General features: G+C 46.0%; 1 protein-coding gene across 1 annotated transcript in view; it reads left to right on the top strand.

Moving 5' to 3' along the window:
- Window positions 1–23898, top strand: part of LOC310794286 (alpha-1,6-mannosylglycoprotein 6-beta-N-acetylglucosaminyltransferase B-like) — a gene marked incomplete at both ends in the record, with an annotated part of 214368 nt that overhangs the window by 52378 nt on the left and 138092 nt on the right. Inside the window, one exon of the mRNA XM_083656256.1 lies at window positions 22373–22523. Coding sequence (XP_083512382.1) covers window positions 22373–22523 — 151 coding nt within the window. The remainder of the gene's footprint in view (window positions 1–22372; window positions 22524–23898) is intronic.

Below are 23898 nucleotides of genomic sequence, written 5' to 3'. Positions count from 1 at the left end.
AAATAGTGGACAGCGCCACTCTGCCATTTTAACCGTGTTGTGGTCACAAAGTGTATCGTTTCTCAGGTGATTCAGCAGATTCAGGTGATATGCTGCCACCTAGCGTCTAATAAATATTACTGCAGCCTAATTGTTTTCATCAAAGCGGCACACCGCGGGAAAAGGCAACGCCACCTCCCCCCAACTCTGCAGACCTCTGTACATTATACCATACATACCTGATTGATTTGAATGCTCTGAATTCAAGCATTCTTGTTGCCGTGACGTTATTACATTACATTACATTACATCATTTGGCAGACGCTTTTATCCAAAGCGACTTACAATAACACATTTTTGTCAGCAATAGAGCAATCAACTATGGAGCACAGTCTATGACAACTACAACTTCTGAAGGAACAGTGGTACAAGTTTAGTTTAGGTTAGTATTTTTTTTTTTTAGAAAGGGAGAGAAAGAAGTTAGATCAAGAAGGGCCCAGATGGAGCCTGAAAAGGTGTGTCTTTAGTCTTTTCTGAAAGATCGGCAGGGATTCAGCCGTCCTGACCGAAGGTGGAAGCTCGTTCCACCATTGAGGTGCCAGGGACGAGAAGAGTCGAGATCGGGATGAGCGACTTTTGAGCCCCCGTAGCGAAGGAGGGGCGAGGCGCCCTGCACCGGTGGAGGAGCGAAGGGAGCGCTGAGAGGTTTGGAACCTGACCATAGATTGCAGGTACAGGGGAGCTGACTGGTGTACTGCCCTGTAGGCCAGTATATCATCATACCATCTGTTATATCATCCAACAGCACTTTAGCCACCAAGCAAACATTTGAATGGACGTTTAAAGCTTTGATTGGATGTGTAGATGTGTCTGTGCTGGGAAATATACAGAGGTTAGCATTGTGTCAAGGACACAGTAAATCATAATCTAAGCATTTCCTTTTTTAGTTCAGCGCTATGGAAATAGCGAGCTGCTGCTGCAGTTTTCCTCCAACATTTAAACATATTAATTTAAACTAAACTCTGTTTCCTGACGTGCTCGTCTTGGAAATCAACAGTTGCTCCATTTAAAATGCCATCAGCGACTGGAAGTTGGGGGAGTTTGCATAAGCAATTTTTTTTTTGATGGCTGCACCTGCAAAAAGCTGTTGTTTATCTCTGCTTTAGCTTTCCACTTTACCAAGCTGCCAGCGCTAATGAGATGTACTGTATGCAAAGCCACAACAGTTGCTGGCTTGTAGTGAAATCTGACTTCCCCAGTGTGAATAAATGTAACTCGTACATTATGATCAAGCACAAGGGGCAAGTACCTACTGTATGCCCCACAGTACGCGCTACAAACAAAGAACTTTTATGGAAAGAAATGACAGCTCCATATTGCCCCATTGCAACATCAGCGCCCAGCAGCCTCCGCCATTTTTTATTTTTGGAAGCGTGACAGCGCCAAAAGAACCTCGCACAGGCTCGCAGTGGTCAGCTGCGGTAGCGCTGGCCCCTATAATCAGCCTCTCTAAACAGTAACTCAACGGGAGAACACTCTAAACTTTGGGGATTCACATCTTTTCCGGGCGTACTGCAAATCTTGATTGAAGTGGTGTAGTGCAGGGATGTAAAACAACAACCATATTGTGGAACCTAAGCAAAATTTTTCGTTTTCTTTGTTTAGTTTTTTCAAGATAAATACCTAATGAAAAGGACCCGAGGTTCAACTCCCGTTGAGTTACTGTTTAGAGAGGCTGATTATAGGGGCCAACGCTACCGCAGCTGACCACTGCGAGGCGCATTCTGTTTCCAAAAATGGCCGGAGTGTCGTCTCTTTCCTTCCACGCTCTTTGCTACAAATAGAAGACAAGAGAAGAAGAAAGGCACACTAAGAGACAAATAATGAAGGGTGCCACACGGTGGTGTAACTCAGGATTTCTCTTTCCTCGATGTGAACAGCTGAAGCAATGAAATATGTACACTTGACCTGGGTATTTCTTTAGAGTCAACAACCGTGCCCGTGTTTTGATTCCATTTCCCCTTTTGGATCTGTGTTGTATACACAGCACAGTGGTTGTGATTGGCTAAACGCCTCCAGGTAAACCGCCTGTACACCTGAACAGCCCCCCCAGCCCAGCTGTTCATCCTCACTGTAAACATTTGTATATTCCCAGTTTGGGACCGTCCTCCCAGTTTCACAAGGCCAGATGTCCATCCTGGCTCCACGAGCAGGTTGTCGTCCTCCCCCTCCTCCCGCACGCCTCCACCAATGCATTGCTTCATTACCCGTGTCGGAGTCAATAACGGGCCGGGTGAAGCTGCCAGCAGGGCGCTGGAGTCAGTGTGCCATCGAGCAAAACGCAGCGGCTTCTTCTGCCAAAGCTTTCAGCACAGAGAGGCCGCTTGACACATGCTAATTTCTCTGCTGAGGGCTGAATTATAGAGAGAAATACTCAGAGGTCCCATGAGTTATAGAGAGAAACACTCAGACTATACTGTGTGTATATATATATATATATATATATATATATATATATATACACAGATCCTTTCCAAAAAATTTGAATATCATGGTTACTTCTCAGTTATGACTGACTCCAGCCTCAGTCCACTCCCTCTGAATCTCCGCCAAATTTTTTAATCGTCTTTGCTTGAGAATCCGCTGAAGCCCACGGTCATTCATGGTATTTCCATGATATATATTTTTTTTGGAAAGTATCTGTGTGTGTGTGTATATATATATATATATATATATATATATATATATATACACACACACACAGATATATATATATATATATAATCTATATATATATACCGCACGCACACACGCAAAACACAGATCGACATTAAACTCCAACTCTCCATCTCTGCCACAGTGCAGTGCAGCGCAGCACTCTGTCACACTAACGCAGCCTGACGTGGGCTGTGGTGAACGGAGCCCTGCGGCTGTGGTGAACGGGGCCCAGGCGGCTGTGTGCGTCTCCGCTGTGAGCTCATGACAGGCAGCTAAAATAACAGCGCCTGAGAGACCCACGCCATCACATCACCTCCGGGAGGCGCTGGAGATGGTAATGACGGCCTTGTTGCATACGGATGGGTTCTGACTTCTGAGCATGCACGTGTTTGCATGTTCTCATACTGTGCAGTGTGTAGGGCGTCGTTTAAAAAATGACAAGTACCAATACCAATACCACTGATCCAATACCAGTGATCCTGATTACCAAGAATACGTCATTCGATACCCTCCCCCCCCCCCCCCCCCCTTACTTCATTCAAGACCAATCATGTGAATGGAAGCATTCATTTGCATACAATGCTACCACTCGTCTCCATCCAAATGATTTTTACAGATATATTTTGAAAGTGTGAAAACGATTGAAATATTAAGCTTCTGAACGTTTTGGTGGCATCTTGGCACGCTGAACTCTGCCAACTCCAACGTGCTGGACTTCACCGCCACCGACTGTACGGGTTGCAGCTGCTGCTGCTGCTGCTGCGGACGCTAGTGGGCCAATCACACGTGGCGTTGAATGGAAGAACGCTTGCGGGGATTGTTTGACACTCGTGTTCCACTCTTTTTCCACAGTGTTTCTGATGTCGGCTAGAGAGACGGGAGCGAAAACACAGCGTTTTAGACAGAGGCAGAACTGAGGGGCGGCATAAAGGGACAGTAGTACACAATAAACGAGAAGGTTTTTAAACTGTGAATCATGCAGAGCTTCTCTAGTGGGGTCCCAGAATAATAATAATATTCAAATATAGAACTGTAAATTAGCATAATTGGTCCCCTCTAAGGGTATGGAGTACCGATAGCTACCCCTAATAGTTTGTGTGTGGTGTTTGTTTGCGACCAGAAGGGAACGGTCATCACTCTTGAACCTCATGTGATTCAACCTAATAAATACTGTATTATTAATACATAGAAGAAGAGAAGAGAAATGTTATCTGATGCAGAAATCCCACTGTTCTATATTCCATTTGAAATTGTGGTTGAAACGGCAATCACTATCACCCCATTTCATCATCAACAAACACGCCCACACACAGCACCCACCCAAGCACACACTGCGCACATTCCCTGCCACATGTATGTGTATGCCATTTGGTCTGTCCGCCTTTAGCTTTAGTGTGTGTGTGTGTGTGTGTGTGTGTGTGTGTGTGTGTGTGTGGGGGGGGGGGTCATCTTAATCGAAGCTAAGGTAAATTGGGAAGACTGGGGCGGAATGGAAGGTTGGAGCACGGAAGAAAGGAAGTAGAGGAAACACAGTGGAGAGATGGAGGATGTTAAAAGAGGAGAGAGATCTCATCCCAACTGAAAGTTCTTTTTTAAGACACACAAAAATACCTCAAAGAATGTGGGATGTGTAAGTGAGCAAAGTCAGGGGAGGAGGGAGAGGAGGGAGGAGAGGAGGGAGAGGAGGGGAGAGGAGGGAGAAGGAGGGAGGAGGGGAGAAGGGGAGAGGAGGGGGGAGGAGGGGAGATGAGAGGAGAAGGGGAGAGGAGGGAGGAGGGGAGAGAGTAGATGCAGAGAGCTCGATTACTGCAATAGTCTTCTTCATCCCCTCTGTTCACTGCTTTGAAACAGCTGGACCCAAAGCACAAGTGATATAATTTGTCAGCATCAATAGACAATGTAGCCTCTCTCTCTCTCTCTCTCTCTCTCTCTCTCTCTCTCTCTCTCTCTCTCTTCTCTCTCTCTCTCTCTCTCTCTCTCTCTCTCTCTCTCTCTCTCTCTTCCTCTCTCTCTCTCTCTCTCTCTGCCTCCTCTCTCTCTCTCTCTCTCTCTCTTCCTCTCTCTCTCTCTCTCTCTCTCTCTCTCTCTCTTCCTCTCTCTCTCTCTCTCTCTCTCTCTCTCTCTCTGCCTCCTCTCATCTTTGCCGTCTCCCATCATGGAATCCAGTTTGCCTCCACATCAATGGGTGAATGGTGGGAAGAGCGGTGGGAATAAGCCAACAGAGAAAATGTCAAAAGCCCAAAGCAAAATGATGTGTTTTCCCTTCATTACCAGCTATTTATTTGAGTTATGTCCATCTTACTCTATTCCAGTGGTTCTCAACCTGTGGTACGGGTACCACTGGTGGTACGCCGGGCTCCCTCCCTCTCATACGGTAATATGGTGGTTATTTCTGAGGTGGTACTTGGTGTAAAACGGTTGAGAATCACTGCTCTATTCTAGCCTAGTCTGAGGCTCACGAGAGAGACTGAGGGAGAGGGGGAGAGACTGAGAGAGAGGAGGAGAGGGAGAGAGACTGAGGGAGAGGAGGAGAGGGAGAGAGACTGAGGGAGAGAGAGGGGGAGAGACTGAGAGAGAGGAGGAGAGGGAGAGAGACTGAGGGAGAGGAGGAGAGGGAGAGAGACTGAGGGAGAGAGAGGGGGAGAGACTGAGAGAGAGGGGGAGAGACTGAGGGAGAGAGGGAGAGACTGAGAGAGAGGAGGAGAGGGAGAGAGACTGAGGGAGAGAGAGAGGGGGAGAGACTGAGAGAGAGGGGGAGAGAGACTGAGGGAGAGAGGGAGACATTGCGCGCGCCCCAATAAGGGCAGGCAAGGCCACGCAGCAGCCGAGCTGCGGGCGACGCTGCGCAGTGGCCGAGCCGCATGTGTGAGCTGCAGGATGGGCGAGCCCGAGTAGCGCGCGGGATGCCTAGTCTATTAAATCCTCAATCAGATCATTGGTATTCATTGTGTTTACTCCATTGCCAGTGCAATATCTCACTTCCTGCATGGCTCATTTGCTGCATTTTCATTAGTTCAAACCCTGCTCCCACCGACGACTTCCATACCCAGTGTGCAGCTAAATAGAAATGAAACCCATCCCACTCTCTCTGCCTGCACTCAGTCCTGTCGTTCTTAGTTAATGAACAGTGTGCAGCTAAATAGAAATGAAACCCATCCCACTCTCTCTGCCTGCACTCAGTCCTGCCGTTCTTAGCTAATGAACAGTGTGCAGCTAAATAGAAATGAAACCCATCCCACTCTTTCTGCCTGCACTCAGTCCTGCCGTTCTTAGCTAATGAACAGTGTGCAGCTAAATAGAAATGAAACTCATCCCACTCTCTCTGCCTGCACTCAGTCCTGTGGTTCTTAGCTAATGAACAGTGTGCAGCTAAATAGAAATGAAACCCATCCCACTCTCTCTGCCTGCACTCAGTCCTGTGGTTCTTAGCTAATGAACAGTGTGCAGCTAAATAGAAATGAAACCCATCCCACTCTCTCTGCCTGCACTCAGTCCTGTGGTTCTTAGCTAATGAACAGTGTGCAGCTAAATAGAAATGAAACTCATCCCACTCTTTCTGCCTGCACTCAGTCCTGTCGTTCTTAGCTAATGAACAGTGGAGCTCCTGCACCATGATAATTAAACTGCTTGTAATTTGTAGTAATTGAATTTGGATGGGGAGAGGGGATGTGCTGGAGATTGGAGAGGTAGTGAGGCATTAAGCCATGTCTGTTTTGTCTGTCTGTCTGTCTGTCTGTCTGTCTGTCTGTCTGCCTGTGTGTCTGTCTGTCTGTCTGTCTGTCTGTCTGTCTGTCTGTCTGCCTGTGTGTCTGCCTGCCTGTGTGTCTGTCTGTCTGCCTGTGTGTCTGCCTGCCTGTGTGTGTGTGTGTCTGTCTGTCTGCCTGCCTGTGTCTGCCTGTGTGTCTGCCTGCCTGCCTGTGTGTCTGTCTGTCTGTGTCTCTGCCTGTGTCTGTGTGTCTGTCTGCCTGCCTGCCTCAGGTGGCAGTTGCTGTGGGCGTGTTAACCAGCTTTTCTCTCCTGTGTGCCATTGTATGCAATGCATGCGTGTGCTCCAGCAACAAACTGACTCCAGTTCATTTAGCTGTGTCAACTCCTCTCCGGCAGGCCCTCCTGTCAGCATTCATCAACCTCCAAATGGTTTTTTCTCCTCATGAATATGCAAACACCTCCCTAGCCAATCAAAACACCATGCTGTTCTGACACACACACACACACACACACACACACACACACACACACACACACACACACACACACACACACACACACACACACACACACACACACACTTCATGCACATGCACGCACCGCTGGCTTATTCGCCATAGGACGGCTTCTAGTTGGGAGGTGTCTGGAGAAGCCCCCACATACATATGTATGAAACAACATAAACATATATATGTTAGGGCTGTGAATCTTCACTGGCCTCACGATTTGATTACGATTCAGAGGGCTACGATTCGATTCGATTCGATTCGATTACGATTATCGATGCATCTCGATGCATCTTCAATCGATGCATCACTTTTTTCCCCGATACATATTTTTTCTCACTTTCTTTTTTCTCACTGTGTGGCTACTTTTAAAATAAAAGTGCATTTGGAATTGCATTGTATTATGATCCAAATAAACAACTGCATGTACTTCCATTATATTTTATTCAATTATTAAAATAATAATAATAATAATTTTTAATAATCGATTTTTGACATTTGTGAATCGATGCAGAATCGTGCACATCCGCATCGCGATGCATCTTATAATCGATTATTTTTGACACCCCTAATATATGTATCAAAAAATAGAGTCTGCTTCAAGACATGTTCATTTTCAAAGAACCAGCTCATCCTTCAGACAGGGACAGGGTCACCTTAACTTCACTGCAGGTGAAGAATACACCTTCCTCCACTTCACTCGCTCTCCTTTCAACAGACATTTCTCCACATGTGGATGTCACAGTCTGTTGTATTTGATTATCAGTGCTATATTATACTCTACTATATTATACTGTGCTATATTATATTGTCTATAGTGTGTTTTGCGCTTTGCTTATCCAGTCCCAAACCCCTCCGGAATGCATTGAGACATACGGCACACACTTGCTGTCATGCTGTGGTGGGACTTTCTTGCCTTCAGTTTAAATCAGTCAGGGATGCAAAATGGCAGAACTGACGTCCAACCATATGTTGTATGTGGCCCCTGTCTTTTTCACCTACACACACACACACACACACACACACACACACACACACACACGCACACACACACGCACACAAACAGCGACATCTATATTAGAGCTGCAACGATTAATCGATTAGTCGATCGACAGAAAATTAATCAAGAACTATTTTGATAATCGATTAATCGTTTTGAGGACAATTTTAAGAGAAAAGGTCTAAATTCTCTTAGTCCAGCTTCTTAAATGTGAATATTTTCTGGGTCTTTACTCCTGTATGACAGTAAAGTAAACTGATATTATCTCTGATAGTTTTTTGTTTCTTTTCAGACAAATGTGTAGTAGATGTTTTTTTAAGCAGCTTTTTAAGAAGCTTCTGAGGAAGACTGCAGTTGTCAGTCAAAACTGTAAAGGTAAAAAAAACATCTATTACACATTTGTCTGATTAAAATAATCAAAAAACTATCATTTGAACTAAGAAGACATAACAAACCTGATTGAGATATTATCTTTAAGTTGTGGACAAAACAAGACATTTGAGGGCGTCATCTTGGGCTTTGGGAAACACTGATCGTCATTTGCTACCATTTTTTTTGACATTTTATAGAGAAATAATAATAATCGAGAAAATAATCGACAGATTAAACGATTATGAAAATGATCGTTAGTTGCAGCCCTAATCTATATTAGTTTTATATGCTGCATGGATTCTTAATGAAGTTGCATCTGGCCGGAGACACATTTCAATTCCAATTGTTAATATTAATTATCCCAACTGTCAAGATTTAACTGCTCAGAAACTGGAAATGGATAGAGGAGAACAGCCAAGTTTCTGTGTTGCACACAATATACACACATGCTCATACACACGCACATGCACACACACACACACACACACACACACACACACACACACACACACACACACACACACACGCACACACACACACACACACACACTCTCTCTCTCTGTCTTTCTCTTTCAGTTTTCAGTAGTCCTTTTAGAGTCCACTAACAAGGATTCTGTTCACGCTTCACGCGTTTCAGTCCTCAGGAGAAATATGATGTGGTGTGACACTAAATATTCACTCCAATATGGTGGCTAGCGCAGGGGTGTGTGTGTGTGTCTGTGCGCGTGCGTTTGCGTGCGTGCGTTTGCGTGTGTGTGTGTGTGTGTGTGTGTGTGTGTGTGTGTGTGTGCGTTTGCGTGCGTGCGTGTGTGTGTGTGTCTGTGTTGATTTATTCCACCCCAAGCCAGCGGGGGTAGCCAAACACGGCATGAAATGGCATGCCAGCAGCTCGGCCCTGTTAGCTCACTGCTTTTACCCTCATTGACTCTTATTGTCGTCCACAAACAGGCAGTGTTTCACGTCCTGACTGAAGGCCCAGACACTTCTGTTTGAACTCATCAGATAAGTTATGCAACAGTAAATAGCTCCCGGCACATTTTTAAGTCAAAAGGTAAATATTGGTAATGGTTCCAGTGTTTGCTGTCTTTTTTTTTTTTACAGGCTGCTACCTTTTTTTAGCATCTTCTTTTCTTGAGATCAAAGATGTGAGTGGAGCATAATTGGCACTGCGGGGCAGGCAGAGTCGCATCCATTGGTTCGTACCAAATGAATAGACGGGGGAGCAGAGCCAGAACAAAGCATTGCAGAACCGCAGTACTAACTTGATGCCACTAGTTTATATCCTGTAGTGGAGGGGAGTTGGTCATTCATCTTCTCCTCTCAAGCCCTCTCAACGCCACTCACCTGGATATGGAACCCTAAAGGAGCTTGATCAATTTTACACTGATGTTCCATTTAATCTGTGCATAATAGATCCATATGGCAAACAATCTATCTTCTGTCTATAACATTAAGGTTAACCTGCTGCAGGTATCTATTTATTGACATGTTTACTGTGGTTCTGGTTGGTCTCTCTCTCACAATTTCTCTTTTCTTTCTGCTAGTGTTCCTGCTCAATTTGAGCTTTCATACAAACCTAGTTCCTGTCCATCATAATCCCACGACAGAGTTTCGGCAAGGAATTTTTGCCTCTATATGTTTCACAATGCAAATGGAATAACCGCCCTGCACGTGAGTGATGGTATCTCTTGCATAATGGTTATGAACGATGGCATTTGCAATGGTGATTTTCTAGCATTAGTTTAAACCAGTGTTTCCCAAACTATGGGTCGGGACCGAATTTGAGTCACGGACCCGTGTGGGGGGGGGGTGGGTCGCCAACTGGTCGTCATGGCAACTCATTACCGTATGTTTTTTGTGAGTTTTGCTCCCAGGGAGACACAATTTCTTTTGGGGTCCCAAGATGAAAAAGTTTGGGAACCCCCCTGGTTTAGACCGTAGCTTATCTGTGTCTGAAAGGGCTTTCTCGTTGAAAGATCTATAAGATCTATAATAATGCACATGAGCGTTCAACTGGAAACCCGTCATTTGTAATGTGGCTGATAAGGGTAACTTTAATAAAGGAAAGAGATATAATCTGACTGGCTTGCTTTTGCTAGTCACATAGTCCTACTGTTTGCCAGCTGCTGTTCACTGTTCCTGCTCTGAACTTGCATCAGAAATATCTGTCTGCATTCCTTGCATTTGAAATTCCAACAGCGAGGCAGGCTCTTCCCACACTGTGCTCCAGGCTTTCAGAGCTGTCACATTCTGCTCTCTGCTTTTAGAGGATTTATGCATAATACACTTTATGAGACCTAAACACACCCTCACATCTCTGGCTGTTGTCCATCACTGCCGCACTCTGATTCCACTTTGGTCCTTTTGATGATTACGAATTATGTGAATTGAAAGGTGGCATTTTTGGTGTTCAGTAAATCTCATTGCTGGTGAAATACGTTCAGAGGTCATTGTGTTAGTTCAAAATCACAATCGGCAAGATGAGTCTGCTTTGTCATTCCGTAAAGCTGACTCTTCGGACATGCAAGGTTGTCCTGTGCCGGCGGAGCTGCTATTGTACTGAGCAGTCGATCGATACGCCCTGCAAACAATGGACTAGCTCCTGCTCCTGAGAGCCTGGGCCTGTGGACTAGCTCCTGACAGCCTGGGTCCGTGGACTAGCTCCTGCTCCTGACAGCCTGGGTCTGTGGACTAGCTCCTGCTCCTGACAGCCTGGGTCTGTGGACTAGCTCCTGCTCCTCACAGCCTGGGTCTGTGGACTAGCTCCTGCCTCCTGCTCCTGAGAGCCTGGGTCTGTGGACTAGCTCCTGCTCCTGACTGCCTGGGCCTGTGGACTAGCTCCTGCTCCTCACAGCCTGGGCCTGTGGACTAGCTCCTGCTCCTGACAGCCTGGGTCTGTGGTCTAGCTCCTGCTCCTGAGAGCCTGGGTCTGTGGACTAGCTCCTGCTCCTGACAGCCTGGGTCTGTGGACTAGCTCCTGAGAGCCTGGGTCTGTGGACTAGCTCCTGCTCCTGACAGCCTGGGTCTGTGGACTAGCTCCTGCTCCTGAGAGCCTGGGTCTGTGGACTAGCTCCTCCTCCTGAGAGCCTGGGTCTGTGGACTAGCTCCTCCTCCTGAGAGCCTGGGCCTGTGGACTAGCTCCTGCTCCTGACTGCCTGGGCCTGTGGACTAGCTCCTGCTCCTCACAGCCTGGGCCTGTGGACTAGCTCCTGCTCCTGACAGCCTGGGTCTGTGGTCTAGCTCCTGCTCCTGAGAGCCTGGGTCTGTGGACTAGCTCCTGCTCCTCACAGCCTGGGTCTGTGGTCTAGCTCCTGCTCCTCACAGCCTGGGTCTGTGGTCTAGCTCCTGCTCCTCACAGCCTAGGCCTGTGGACTAGCTGCTCCTCCTGAAAGCCTGGGTCTGTGGACTAGCTCCTCCTCACAGCCTGGGTCTGTGGACTAGCTCCTGCTCCTGACAGCCTGGGTCTGTGGACTAGCTCCTCCTCACAGCCTGGGTCTGTGGACTAGCTCCTCCTCACAGCCTGGGTCTGTGGACTAGCTCCTGCTCCTGAAAGCCTGGGTCTGTGGACTAGCTCCTCCTCACAGCCTGGGTCTGTGGACTAGCTCCTGCTCCTGACAGCCTGGGCCTGTGGACTAGCTCCTCCTCACAGCCTGGGTCTGTGGACTAGCTCCTGCTCCTGACAGCCTGGGTCTGTGGACTAGCTCCTCCTCACAGCCTGGGTCTGTGGACTAGCTCCTCCTCACAGCCTGGGTCTGTGGACTAGCTCCTGCTCCTGAAAGCCTGGGTCTGTGGACTAGCTCCTCCTCACAGCCTGGGTCTGTGGACTAGCTCCTGCTCCTGACAGCCTGGGCCTGTGGACTAGCTCCTCCTCACAGCCTGGGTCTGTGGACTAGCTCCTCCTCACAGCCTGGGTCTGTGGACTAGCTCCTGCTCCTGACAGCCTGGGCCTGTGGGAGCTTGGTTGTTAATTCCCATGTAAAGTGTGATCAGTGATGGCCTGATTAGAGTGAGCACGCAGACAGAGGATGGCCCGGGGCTCCATACAGACACGCCTTGTTCCTCTCCATGCACTCCCCTCCCCACACCTCTTTTGTTTTCATCTGTTCTTCTTTTCTTCCAACTCCCGTTGTTTCTCTCCATGTTTCTGCTATGATGTTTCTTCTCCCTTCTTCTTCTTCCTCCATGCACTGTTCTTTCAGCACCTTCCCGTTTTCTCTTTGACTCTGGTGTCTTTTAAAGCCCCTGGAAACTAAAAAGAAATGTGTTTTGAGAAAAATGTGTTATTAACCACCTAGCCAAATTTGAACGATTAAAAATGTTCCCGAATCTATAAAATTAGGGTTCAAAATCAGGAAAAACCAAGCAGTCTTCTCTGCTCTGAAACTGGAGGAGGTGTGTCTGCTGAAGTGCTCCCAGTGATTTCTCCCCTCCTCCCCCCACAGTGCTGCACACTTTATAGGGTAGAGAGACTTCAGCCTGATTGGTTTGCGAAGCTTATTGTGCAATAAGTCTGGAGCATAAGTACGCCCACTTCAAAGCCAACATCAAGAACAGTACAAAAACAATCTAATCCGTTTTAGATGCTTACAAGATGCACACAGGACCCTAAATTACATAGTTAGAAGGTTATTGTGGATTTGGGTTTTCAGGGACTTTAAGCTTTAGTTTAGCTAGTCTCTGTGTTGCTGCCATCAATTATCTGGCCTCTCCTCTACGCCCCCGTCCCCCAGATCTGTGTGGTCACAGAGCCCTTCACTTTAGACACATTAAACCAGATCTGTGTGGTCACAGTGCCCTTCACTTTAGACACATTAAACCAGATCTGTGTGGTCACAGAGCCCTTCAGTTTAGACACATTAAACCAGATCTGTGTGGTCACAGAGCCCTTCACTTTAGACACATTAAACCAGATCAGTGTGGTCACAGAGCCCTTCACTTTAGACACATTAAACCAGATCAGTGTGGTCACAGAGCCCTTCACTTTAGACACATTAAACCAGATCTGTGTGGTCACAGAGCCCTTCAGTTTAGACACATTAAACCAGATCTGTGTGGTCACAGAGCCCTTCAGTTTAGACACATTAAACCAGATCTGTGTGGTCACAGAGCCCTTCACTTTAGACACATTAAACCAGATCAGTGTGGTCACAGAGCCCTTCACTTTAGACACATTAAACCAGATCAGTGTGGTCACAGAGCCCTTCACTTTAGACACATTAAACCAGATCTGTGTGGTCACAGAGCCCTTCAGTTTAGACACATTAAACCAGATCTGTGTGGTCACAGAGCCCTTCAGTTTAGACACATTAAACCAGATCTGTGTGGTCACAGAGCCCTTCACTTTAGACACATTAAACCAGATCTGTGTGGTCACAGAGCCCTTCACTTTAGACACATTACACCAGATCTGTGTGGTCACAGAGCCCTTCACTTTAGACACATTAAACAGATCTGTGTGGTCACAGAGCCCTTCAGTTTAGACACATTACACCAGATCTGTGTGGTCACAGAGCCCTTCACTTTAGACACATTAAACCAGATCTGTGTGGTCACAGTGCCTTTCACTTTAGACACATTAAACCAGATCTGTGTGGTCACAGAGCCCTTCACTTTAGACACATTAAACCAGATATGTGTGGTCACAGAGCCCTTCACTAAAGTTTAGACACATTAAACCAGATCTGTGTGGTCACAGTGCCCTTCACTTTAGACACATTAAACCAGATCTGTGTGGTCACAGAGCCCTTCACTTTAGACATATTAAACCAGATCTGTGTGGTCATAGAGCCCTTCACTTTAGACACATTAAACTTATGGTTCATCAGATGAGGGCAGCCATCTTCCATATAACAGCATTGTTTAAGCAAGCTATTGTATTGGAATATTGTCACTTGTCCTTTGAAATTGGTAAATAAAACGACATTTTGCCGCCTCAGTCAAAGACATTAAAAGGCTCAATCTGGTTTCCAAGGAGTCTTTTAACAAAGTACCTGATGACATCACAGCACAAAGTACCTGATGACATCACAGCACAAAGTACCTGATGACATCACAGCGTGGGTCAGCTTTTCAAAGCCCGATCTCATTCATCATTCACCATCCACGGGAGTGCGCCCTCAGTGGCCAAATTTTGACACGGAGATTTATCAAGAGCCAATGACTCCCGGAGAATAATTAGCCCCCTGACTAGAACTGATATCTGACATATGATATGACCCCACGGGGACATAACAAAAAACTATTCATTAACTTTTTGGTGCCCTTACACCTCAGGTGCTGTACTGCTGAACATCACAGCCAATGGTACAGTCCAGTATCTACTGCTTAGGTAACATCACAGCCAATGGTACAGTACAGTATCTACTGCTTAGGTAACATCACAGCCAATGGTACAGTCCAGTATCAACTGCTTAGGTAACTAGGCCAGCATACTGACATACTAGCCTGGTAAACCAGCTGGTCACGTGAACTCACATTTCATTTGGTTCTGCAGGACCGTCTGGCCTCAACTCTGGGAGGGCTTTCTGCAGAAACTGCCAAGCGGACGAGCCAATCAGCGACCTGCCTCGTAGTTGACATCGTAACCCGGCCAATCAGAACGTCGCTAGTAAAACAGTAATGGCTGCCTCCTTGCCTGTCCACCTCGAGGAGTAATGTCAGCGTTTGTCTAGTTTAAACAGCCATGAAGTGCAGTTATTGCAGAAATAGGACTCAATAATAACAATTAAACAAGTACAGGAGTATCGCTGCAACAGCAGGGTTTCTGGGTGGAAAATATGTTTTTGCCGTTCTCCCGAGTGGATTTGGGTTTGACTGGATCCAAAGCTGATTGGCTGAAGGAGTTGTCTGTCAAGGCAAGTACACCCGCCCATCTTCCGCCCACTGCAAAGACTGTTGTGAAGGCTTCAGGCCAGACGGTAAAGAAGAACAAAATAAAATGTGAGTTCACGTGACCGGCTGGTTTACCAGGCTACTGACATACAGCAGTCCATTAGGACCCAAGTTCAGTCAGGATCACTCAAACCCTAAGGCTGGCTTTACACGGTGAAACTTGCACGCAACTTTAGTTGCATGAAACTTAGGTGAAACCAAGTTGCAAATGAATTGCATGGTATAAATCCTTCTGCAACTCACTTGAAACTTCTGTGAAACTCAGCCGCAACAGTTGCAAAGCGCTCAACTTTGTGGAACTAGTTTCATGCAACAGCCAATCAAAATGCTGATAACCAGTCAGCTGATCACATAGGCTCTGGCTGTCTGAATCAGTGCGCAGTCTCAGAAGACATCTATATGTCAATATCCATTTATAGTCATAGCGCCCCCTACTGGCAACACAGAAAGTGGTTTGTAACTCGGCCGGACATGGTCCCACGTGCACCAAAATCCACATGTCTGATGAGCATCCCAGCCTGAAGACATCTAGTTGACCATTTGGAGTTACCGGCAGAGCGCCCCCTACTGGCCACACAGGAAGTTGGAGTAACTCCATTGTAGATTGTCCAATCTGCTCGAAACTTGTCATGCATGATAAGTGTCCATGCCTCAAGCCATCTATGTGTCAATATCCATTTATAGTCATAGCGCCCCCTACTGGCAACACAGAAAGTGGTTTGTAACTTGGCCCTACATGCTCACACGTGCACCAAACTTCACATGTTTGATGAGCATCCCAGCCTGAAGACATCTAACCATTTGGAGTGATAGGCAGAGCGCCCCCTACTGGCCACACAGAAAGCGGTTTGTAACTCGGCCGTACATGGTCACACCCGCAACGAACTTCAGATGTTTGATGAGCATCCCAGAGCATTGAATGTATTCTGATCCATGCGGAGCCAGGATCTACATGGGTTAAAAATAATAATATTAACATTTTGTGAAGTATAGTGATCACATAACTGTTCAATGCTATGCTATATATGTTTTAATGATAATCAGTTATCTATATATGAAGCTACAATTTCATACTGTTGTCACAAGGTGGCAACAACGAGCTATTCATTTATTTTCCTTGAATCAATCAATAAATTTGAGAAAAATAATAACAATGCACTCACCGGAGGCTCATTGGATCAAGCTCCTTGAAAAGAGTGTGAAATGATCCACTGGTACGTCTTTTAAGTAGCCAGTCCTTCACCCACATACGTTTAACTTTTTTTTCATGTTGTGTTTTTTCCTCCTCCTCCTCCAACATATCCATGAGTATTAATGCACTAATAGCTCTCTTCCTATTCTCGGGGCCCGGGACAGCCATATTTTATCTAACAAAGATACAACACCTCCGAGTCCGAATTGATATTTTCCAGCGAGAAAACGATATGAAATACGATACAAAGATGCAGAATGACAATTCTCACTTGAAAAAAGAAGAAAACGATACAATAGATGAAAAATGACCAATCTAGCTAGCTAGTTTTGCTGGAAGAAACTGCCAAGTTGCACGAGACTTGATTATTTTTGAATTGCTTTGTGTAACTGTGAAGTTGCATGGAAATTGGGTTGCATGCAACTTGCAACCTGCAACTAGTTGCGTGCAAGTTTCACCGTGTAAAGCCAGCCTAACCCTTATCATCCGCAACCATCCCACCCATCCGCCCCTCCCATCCAATCAAACTGCATCTCTCTCCCAACTAATTTCTCATAGGTTTAGACTTCTGAATGATCCCTCCCCTCATTACTGTATGTCCCATCCCAATATCCTGTAACTAAGTAATCTGTAAGTAAGATGCTCTCAAAATGCTCCTATTGTGACTTCTATGTTTAGAGAGTTTTAGCATACCATGTCTTCATGGCGGTGGGGCCAAAACTAGTTTGTCCTGCACGCCCCAAATTTGGCGGGCATGGTCTAATAAATGCTATTTCAGAGGCTTTTCCGACCAGCCAAGAATCAAATTCATTTTTGAGCATGAAAATAGTCTAAATTGAAAGATATTAAACACTGGATGAAGAAAGATCTGCAGTCAGCAAACTAAAATCCCCCAAAATTACTCTCAGCGTTGACTTTCAAAAGTCATTGTTAAAACCCTAATGGCACATTATCAGCAGCTCATCATGAGTGTTCCTGACCCCCTCAGCATGGAGGTCGTTATCAAAGATGTGTTCCAAAGCAGCCCTGCTGTCTCCGTCTGATGCAGCCATCTGTCACCAGCAGAGAACATGACACTGTCAATCAAACGTCTGTCGCTGAGCAGATAACTCCATGAACTTAGCCCTCGCGCGGCTGCTGTGAGGGGGCGGAGGGAGACCATAGATGACCTTGTGCCAGTGCTGCTGAGCGTCGGAGCCCATCGGCTGTAATTGCCTGTCAAGGCTGCAGACGCGGGGGCTTGACGGAGCGTTCGGACAGCGCAACCCAGGTGATTACAATGTCAATAAGGCTGGACTCCGTACCGGCCTGATTGGAGAAGAGTAGAAGACACTTTGACCTTTGTGTCCCTTATGTCCCACGCCTTGGTTTATGAGGCGGTTTGCTGCATCGCTTACTGAAGATGTAATGATGTCATCAACTTTGAAGTTCTCTTCTGCCGTCTTTGCACGAACATGCTTCTCATATCCGGATTGTGTCTAGATTGTGGATTTAGCTGGACTATAATGACACCTGACACTAAAATGCATTGATGGTACTGTATACTGTACACTCTGAAATCACATTTCCTTAACCTGAATGCAGTAAACTTGTCAGTAATAATAGCCTCATCTTGCTTTTTCTACGTCATGACGATGCATTTTTGACAATTATGTTACTATCCTAGCTGTTTGATTTGCTTGGGCTTCTGGTTAAATCTACAAGCAGAAGTTTATGCATTAACATCAACATAAAAATAGTTGTCTGTGGATTGGAGATGCTTTGTATTTGCACTTAATGTTTAATGCCACTAAATGTGTCTCTCACATTTTAAGTGGGTCTCAGTGAAAAAAGGATGCAAGGTAACACTCAGCCTTATTAACTATCACCAATCAGCACTTACTTTAGGGGGCGCCAGTGGCGCAATGTGCTGTCACCGCACAGCAAGAAGGTCCCACCTGAGATACTGTGGAGCTGGGGACGTGTCCGTGAAGTTCATCAGGATAAATAGGCCTACAGTACATTTATCGCGATCTGCAAAGAAAGAAACAAAGACTAGGTCAAAATCTATTATATGACTGGACCGCGAATGGGTGTGTGACGTCCCACGGCCGACCAGTGGTGTAACTTCAGTCACTGACCAGCATTCGCGTTTCTAGGGCTGGCTCTGCTGTTGCGGTCCAGCCAAAAACAGACATAAACCTAAGTATGCTTTTGGAACATTGTACTTATTTGACTGAGACTGAGTTACAGCAACAGGTTGAGCTCTATTATATAATATAATATGACTACTGTATGTGTGTTGATGACTTGTTTTGAATGTAGTCTAATGTATTAGCCCGTCTATCTCTTCCACAATCTTCGAATGTTCCAGAGATCGTCTGAACTTCAGCCCGTTACAATCTGCCCACAGCAAGTTGTCATCTTCTAAAGAAAAAACGCTTCAGACCAGAAGGAAGTTTGATGGCATTCGACCAATCACGACACATGTAAACTAAACCGAGGCAGATGATTGGAGTTAACCGAACATGCACGTTCCACATTTGTGTAATGTGAGAGGGACACATAATTTTTGGCACTTGTTTTTGGCATTGACGTTTCCCCACTTATTCAGATGACTTGGCCTCACCATTGTAGAGTGTACAGACTGAGAGATGTATACGGTATGTGATAATGTTGCAAAAGAAACACACTATCTGATCATATTTCTTCCATAGGAAAATGGACAGCTCCGGTGCTGGAGAGGATAAGCCCTCTTTGGGCTTTGAGTCGCTGTATGCACCTTCTCTCATGTCACCACTTGCCCTTTACCATCAGCCAGAGGTGGAACTGCTTCAGGAGGATAAACGACACACTTCCCTTCTTACAACAAGGAGCTAGCCGCTAGTTCAGACGTATTTTGCCCTCCTTCTCTGCTCTACAGTGCCGTTTTCCACGGGCAGTTAAAAGGACGGGGTGGACAGGTTGAGAGAGATGATGACTCCACCAAGGCATTGAAGAAAGTTGTCCACCTGTGTGTCTCCACCTTTCAGTGACCTTCCTCATTCAGGGCCATTATAATCTCTAATTGAGACTGAAGACGTACAGCACTCTGACCTTAGCAGTGTCGCTGTAATGCTCTTAATGAGGCCCAGTACACCTTTTATCCATTCCCTGTACATTCTCTCTCTCTCGCTCTCTCCTCATCTGTCTCGTTTGCGTGCGTGTGTGTGCGTGTGTGTGCGTGTGTGTGTGTGTGTGTGTGTGTGTGTGTGTGTGTGTGTGTGTGTGTGTGTGTGTGTGTGTGTGTGTGTGTGTGCGTGCGTGCGTGTGTGTGAAGACTCTGACCTGTCGACCTTGGTGGCCAGCATATTAATTTTCCCATTTACCCACACATACACAACCCTTTCTCTCAGATTTATTTTGATTTTTGTCATTTTATTTTGATAATTTAATGATCTTATTTAATGGTAATTAACCTGTAAAAAGCACAATTTAAAGCATGTGTGAATAGGAACTGGCAGTTGGAGTTGGAGCCTTGTTATGCACGTCCTGGTTGCACGTCCCCCCACCGACATGATTGCAAGTTCTTGGTAAACGACACGATAACGTTTTGGACGAGTTATGTTCGAGTATGCACAGTGGCTCCAAGTCGAGGCTGCGCAGAACCATGCCGGGCGCTTTAGTCCTTCCCGCAACATGGCCTGGGTTCGAACCCATGGCCCCTTGTCACATATCATCCCCTCTCTCTCTCTCCATACCTTTCCTGTCTGCTAACTGTCCTATCTAATAAAGGCAAAATGCAGGAGGGAAAGAACACGGCACTGAGTGATTAAACGACAATAAAACAGTCTGTAGTGATTGCTGTCCGATCGATTGGTGCTGAAAAGCAAAAAGCTGACCAAAGGCTGTATGTGCAGTTGTGCACCCTGATCATTTAATAGCATCATAAGTTATCCCCAGCTGTTTGTTCATTTGGAGGCTGCAAGCGGAGGCGTCCTTGACAAGTCATATGATGATAAGACGATATTGTTTTGACTTTGCATCGATACACGATACGCTATCAATAATGTAGCGATATATCAATGTATATCGATGTATCGTCCCGCCCCTAGCAGATACAGTATACGGGTTAAATAACGAGACAATCAAACTGCTGTAGCGATGATATTCGGGGGGGATTTTCTCCCTCTGAAAATGGCACTTTTCAGACATCAGTATCTGCCGGTGTCAGCATAATGGGGATGTGCAGTGCATTCTAACTGATTCGATGCAAAAACGAGCCATTGACAACCTCAAATGAAGCATGGCAAGCCATAAATCAAAAGCAAAAAGTTTGCAAAACTCAATACAAATGACTTGACCGGCGCCGTGTCTTCCTCTCGCAGTAATAACCCGACTTCACAGACATTTGGAGAGATAATTTCCAAAACATATTCATTTTGGGAGGGTGGGGGGGGGGCGGGGTCATCAATGTTCTAGAAAATGTCGGAACTCGACTGCTATCATTTTGTCAACCAAGGATCAAGTTATACTTGATCTTGTTTTTCTCTCTCTCTGGATGGAGTGCTGTTCACTGTCGTTTAGGAGATTTCACTCTTAACTTTTGATTCCTCCGTTTCTGTGGTTGAAGAGTAAGTAGCCTGGTGAAAAGCATTCTGATAACGTGATCTCAGATTCCATTTCACTCTACGACGTTTCAGTCTGGACTCCAAGCCATGCACAGTGATTTCAGTGGGTGGGAGTACTTGCCTTGACAGACAACTCCTTCAGCCAATCAGCATCGCTTCCACTCCAAATCCACTTGGAAGAACGGTGGAAACGTATTTTCAGCTGAGAAACTCCACTGGTGCATACTCTTCTCGTTCTCGTTTAGTTGTTGTTATTGAGTCTTATTTCTGCAATAACTGCACTTACAGTATGGCTGTGTTTACTCTACTAACGTTAACGTTACCGCTCGTTGCTTAGGGAGACGCAATATTTTTTGCCTTTGGCTTCCCTGATTGGCCGGTTAGGTTGTCAACTACGAGGCAGGTCCCTCAATGGCCTGTGCACTTTTTATTTAATTAAACCCTTTCAAAGTACAACATAAACTGACCATTTTGCTGCAACTCGACAGTGCTGCTGAATCCAGGACCTTACTTCCTGGAACTCTTGAGAGTAAAAAACTGGTCCATTGGAGTGAATGGAGATGTTGCAAAGGGGGGCACGGTGGCTCAGTGGTAGAGCTGTCGCCTCGCAGTCAGAAGGTCCTGAGTTCGATTCTCGCCTGGGACACTGTGGGCGCTGTGGTTGTGTTCCCCCCCATATCTTCAGTGCCTACTGCCCAGGTGGGGTATCTCGTCGTAAGGGCCTTTCTGTCTGTGTGGAGTTTGCATGTTCTCCCCGTGCTCCCCCAGGGGGGTTCCTCCGTATATAACCCCCCCACTAAAAACATGCAGAAGATCAGATCGTCATCGTCATCCGACCAGTGACGACAACATCCGAAGTCGGTCCCCGGGCGCTGTACGAGAAAGCGACCACTGCTCCTGGCCTGCCCCCCGGAGGAAAGGACAAAGCCAGGATGGGTTAAATGCAGAGGACAAATTTCACCGGCCACCGTCAGCATGTGTGTGTTTGTGGCCCTCCGTGCATGTGTTGATGTGTGTATCGTGTGACAATAAAGACGGGCTTGTCCGTCTGAAATCGTGTTTTTTCTACTGTATATACATGGCTCTGGAGTAAAGTAGACAATACATCAGACTATGTTTTGGGGTGTGATTGACACGGACCAATAGCAGGCTTGGTTATTTCAATGCGAAACTCGAGGCTTCAAATCGGAAGTCCAGAAACCAATGGGTGACATCATGCTGGCTACGTCCATATTTGTAGTCTTATGGTCATTCCATTAATTTCCGTTTTTGCCCCCCTGTGTGTGTGTGTGTGTGTGTGTGTGTGTGTGTGTGTGTGTGTGTGTGTGTGTGTGTGTGTGTGTGTGTCTGTGTCTGTGTCTGTGTCTGTGTGTGTGTGTGTGTGTGTGTGTGTGTGTGTGTGTGTGTGTGCGTTAAGTGCTGGGTGGCGTGGAGTCCCGTGGCGTGCTGAGGAAGATCAGTGACATGCTGGAGGTGATCCTGAAGAGGATGGACAGCCTGTCCAAACTGGACAACACGTCCACCGCCGACACGCGGCGCCTGGACGAGCTCAGCTCCGCTATCAACAGGTACGCTCTGCTCGCTCTTCCTTCCTCCAATCTATACAGTCTTAATTGCCTGTTAGTGTTATTGTTAATCCATGCCGGCAATCAACAGTGTTTTTCTGCCCACTCAAAAATACACCAAAAGTCATAATCATCATCATCATACAACTCCATGACTCATTTCAAAAGGTGTAATTTTACATCTCTCATTTTTACGCCAACAGCAGTATTCAGTATTCATGTTTGAAAAGCTTTTGCGATTCACCCCCAAAATAGGTGATGCAATATTTTCTTATTTTCTTAAAAGAAAAATCATCAAAGACCTACAGGGATAATAAAGGTCTTGGAAAATATTGCGCTGTTTATTGTCAAATTAAACACTAGACAATAACACAGTTAAGTTCAGAGACGGATAACAAATAGAAATCCTATTTTGTCCAGAATTCCACGGCTATCTGTAGGTAGAGAGATAAGAGAGAAATTATGATCAAAACAGTCATTCTCTACCTGTGTTCACTTCTGGTAAATTAAATAATGGTGGAGTTTCAGTCCTCAAATCTCCACCGTGATAGCTGATGTGCGATGAACGTTCTGGCGTAAAACGGCTGCCGTGCATCACCCAGGTGGGTGCTGCACATTGGTGGTGGATGAGCTGAGTTCCCTCCCCCCTCCCTCCCCTGATATGTGAAGCGCTTTGAGTATCTAGAAAGGCACTATATAAATCCAATCAATTATTAACAATTCATCAAATTTTCTGGGGACCCCCTTTAAGGACCCCTGACCCATGGCTCCTGGAGCCCACATTGAGATTCACTGCTCTACGCGTTGCCTGTGGATGAGTTCTAGCCCTACAGTGAACCTACAGTGTGAGTAATGATGCAGAGTGCATACACACAGTCCTGTGGTCAGCTTGCATTAGCAATGGGTCAGGAAATAAAACGCTTGCCAAGTTCAAGCCAGTCTTGCCAGGTCAGCTTCAATTAACAGCGTGGCTCCTCCTCTTATTACAGGAGCTGAGCTATCATGTGACACTTTCTGTGGGCTCAGATGTGTTAACGTGTTCAATAGACCCTTTTCACAGCAACCGTTTTGAGGTGGTTAAAGTAGGAAGTAAAGCAGCTTGTCATCAATACCATTAATGATGGTTCCATTCCATTTAGGTGTTCCAGTGCCAGGGCCATCATTAATGTTATTGGTTACACCTGCTTTACTTCCTGCTTCACCACCTCAAAACGCTGTATGGACTTGTCATTCCCCATTGTCATTTTTCCTTCATCTCTTTTGAATATCTGGACTAGCATATTCTCTCTTCATCACTCCTTACCTGGACTGGACTAGCATATTCTCTCTTCATCACTCCTTACCTGGACTGGACTAGCATATTCTCTCTTCATCACTC

Source organism: Poromitra crassiceps (assembly GCF_964638095.1).
Source record: "Poromitra crassiceps genome assembly, chromosome: 19".
Taxonomy (NCBI): domain Eukaryota; kingdom Metazoa; phylum Chordata; class Actinopteri; order Beryciformes; family Melamphaidae; genus Poromitra; species Poromitra crassiceps.
The sequence above is the reverse complement of the archived record's forward strand: the minus strand, read 5'-3'. Positions and strand labels throughout refer to the sequence as shown.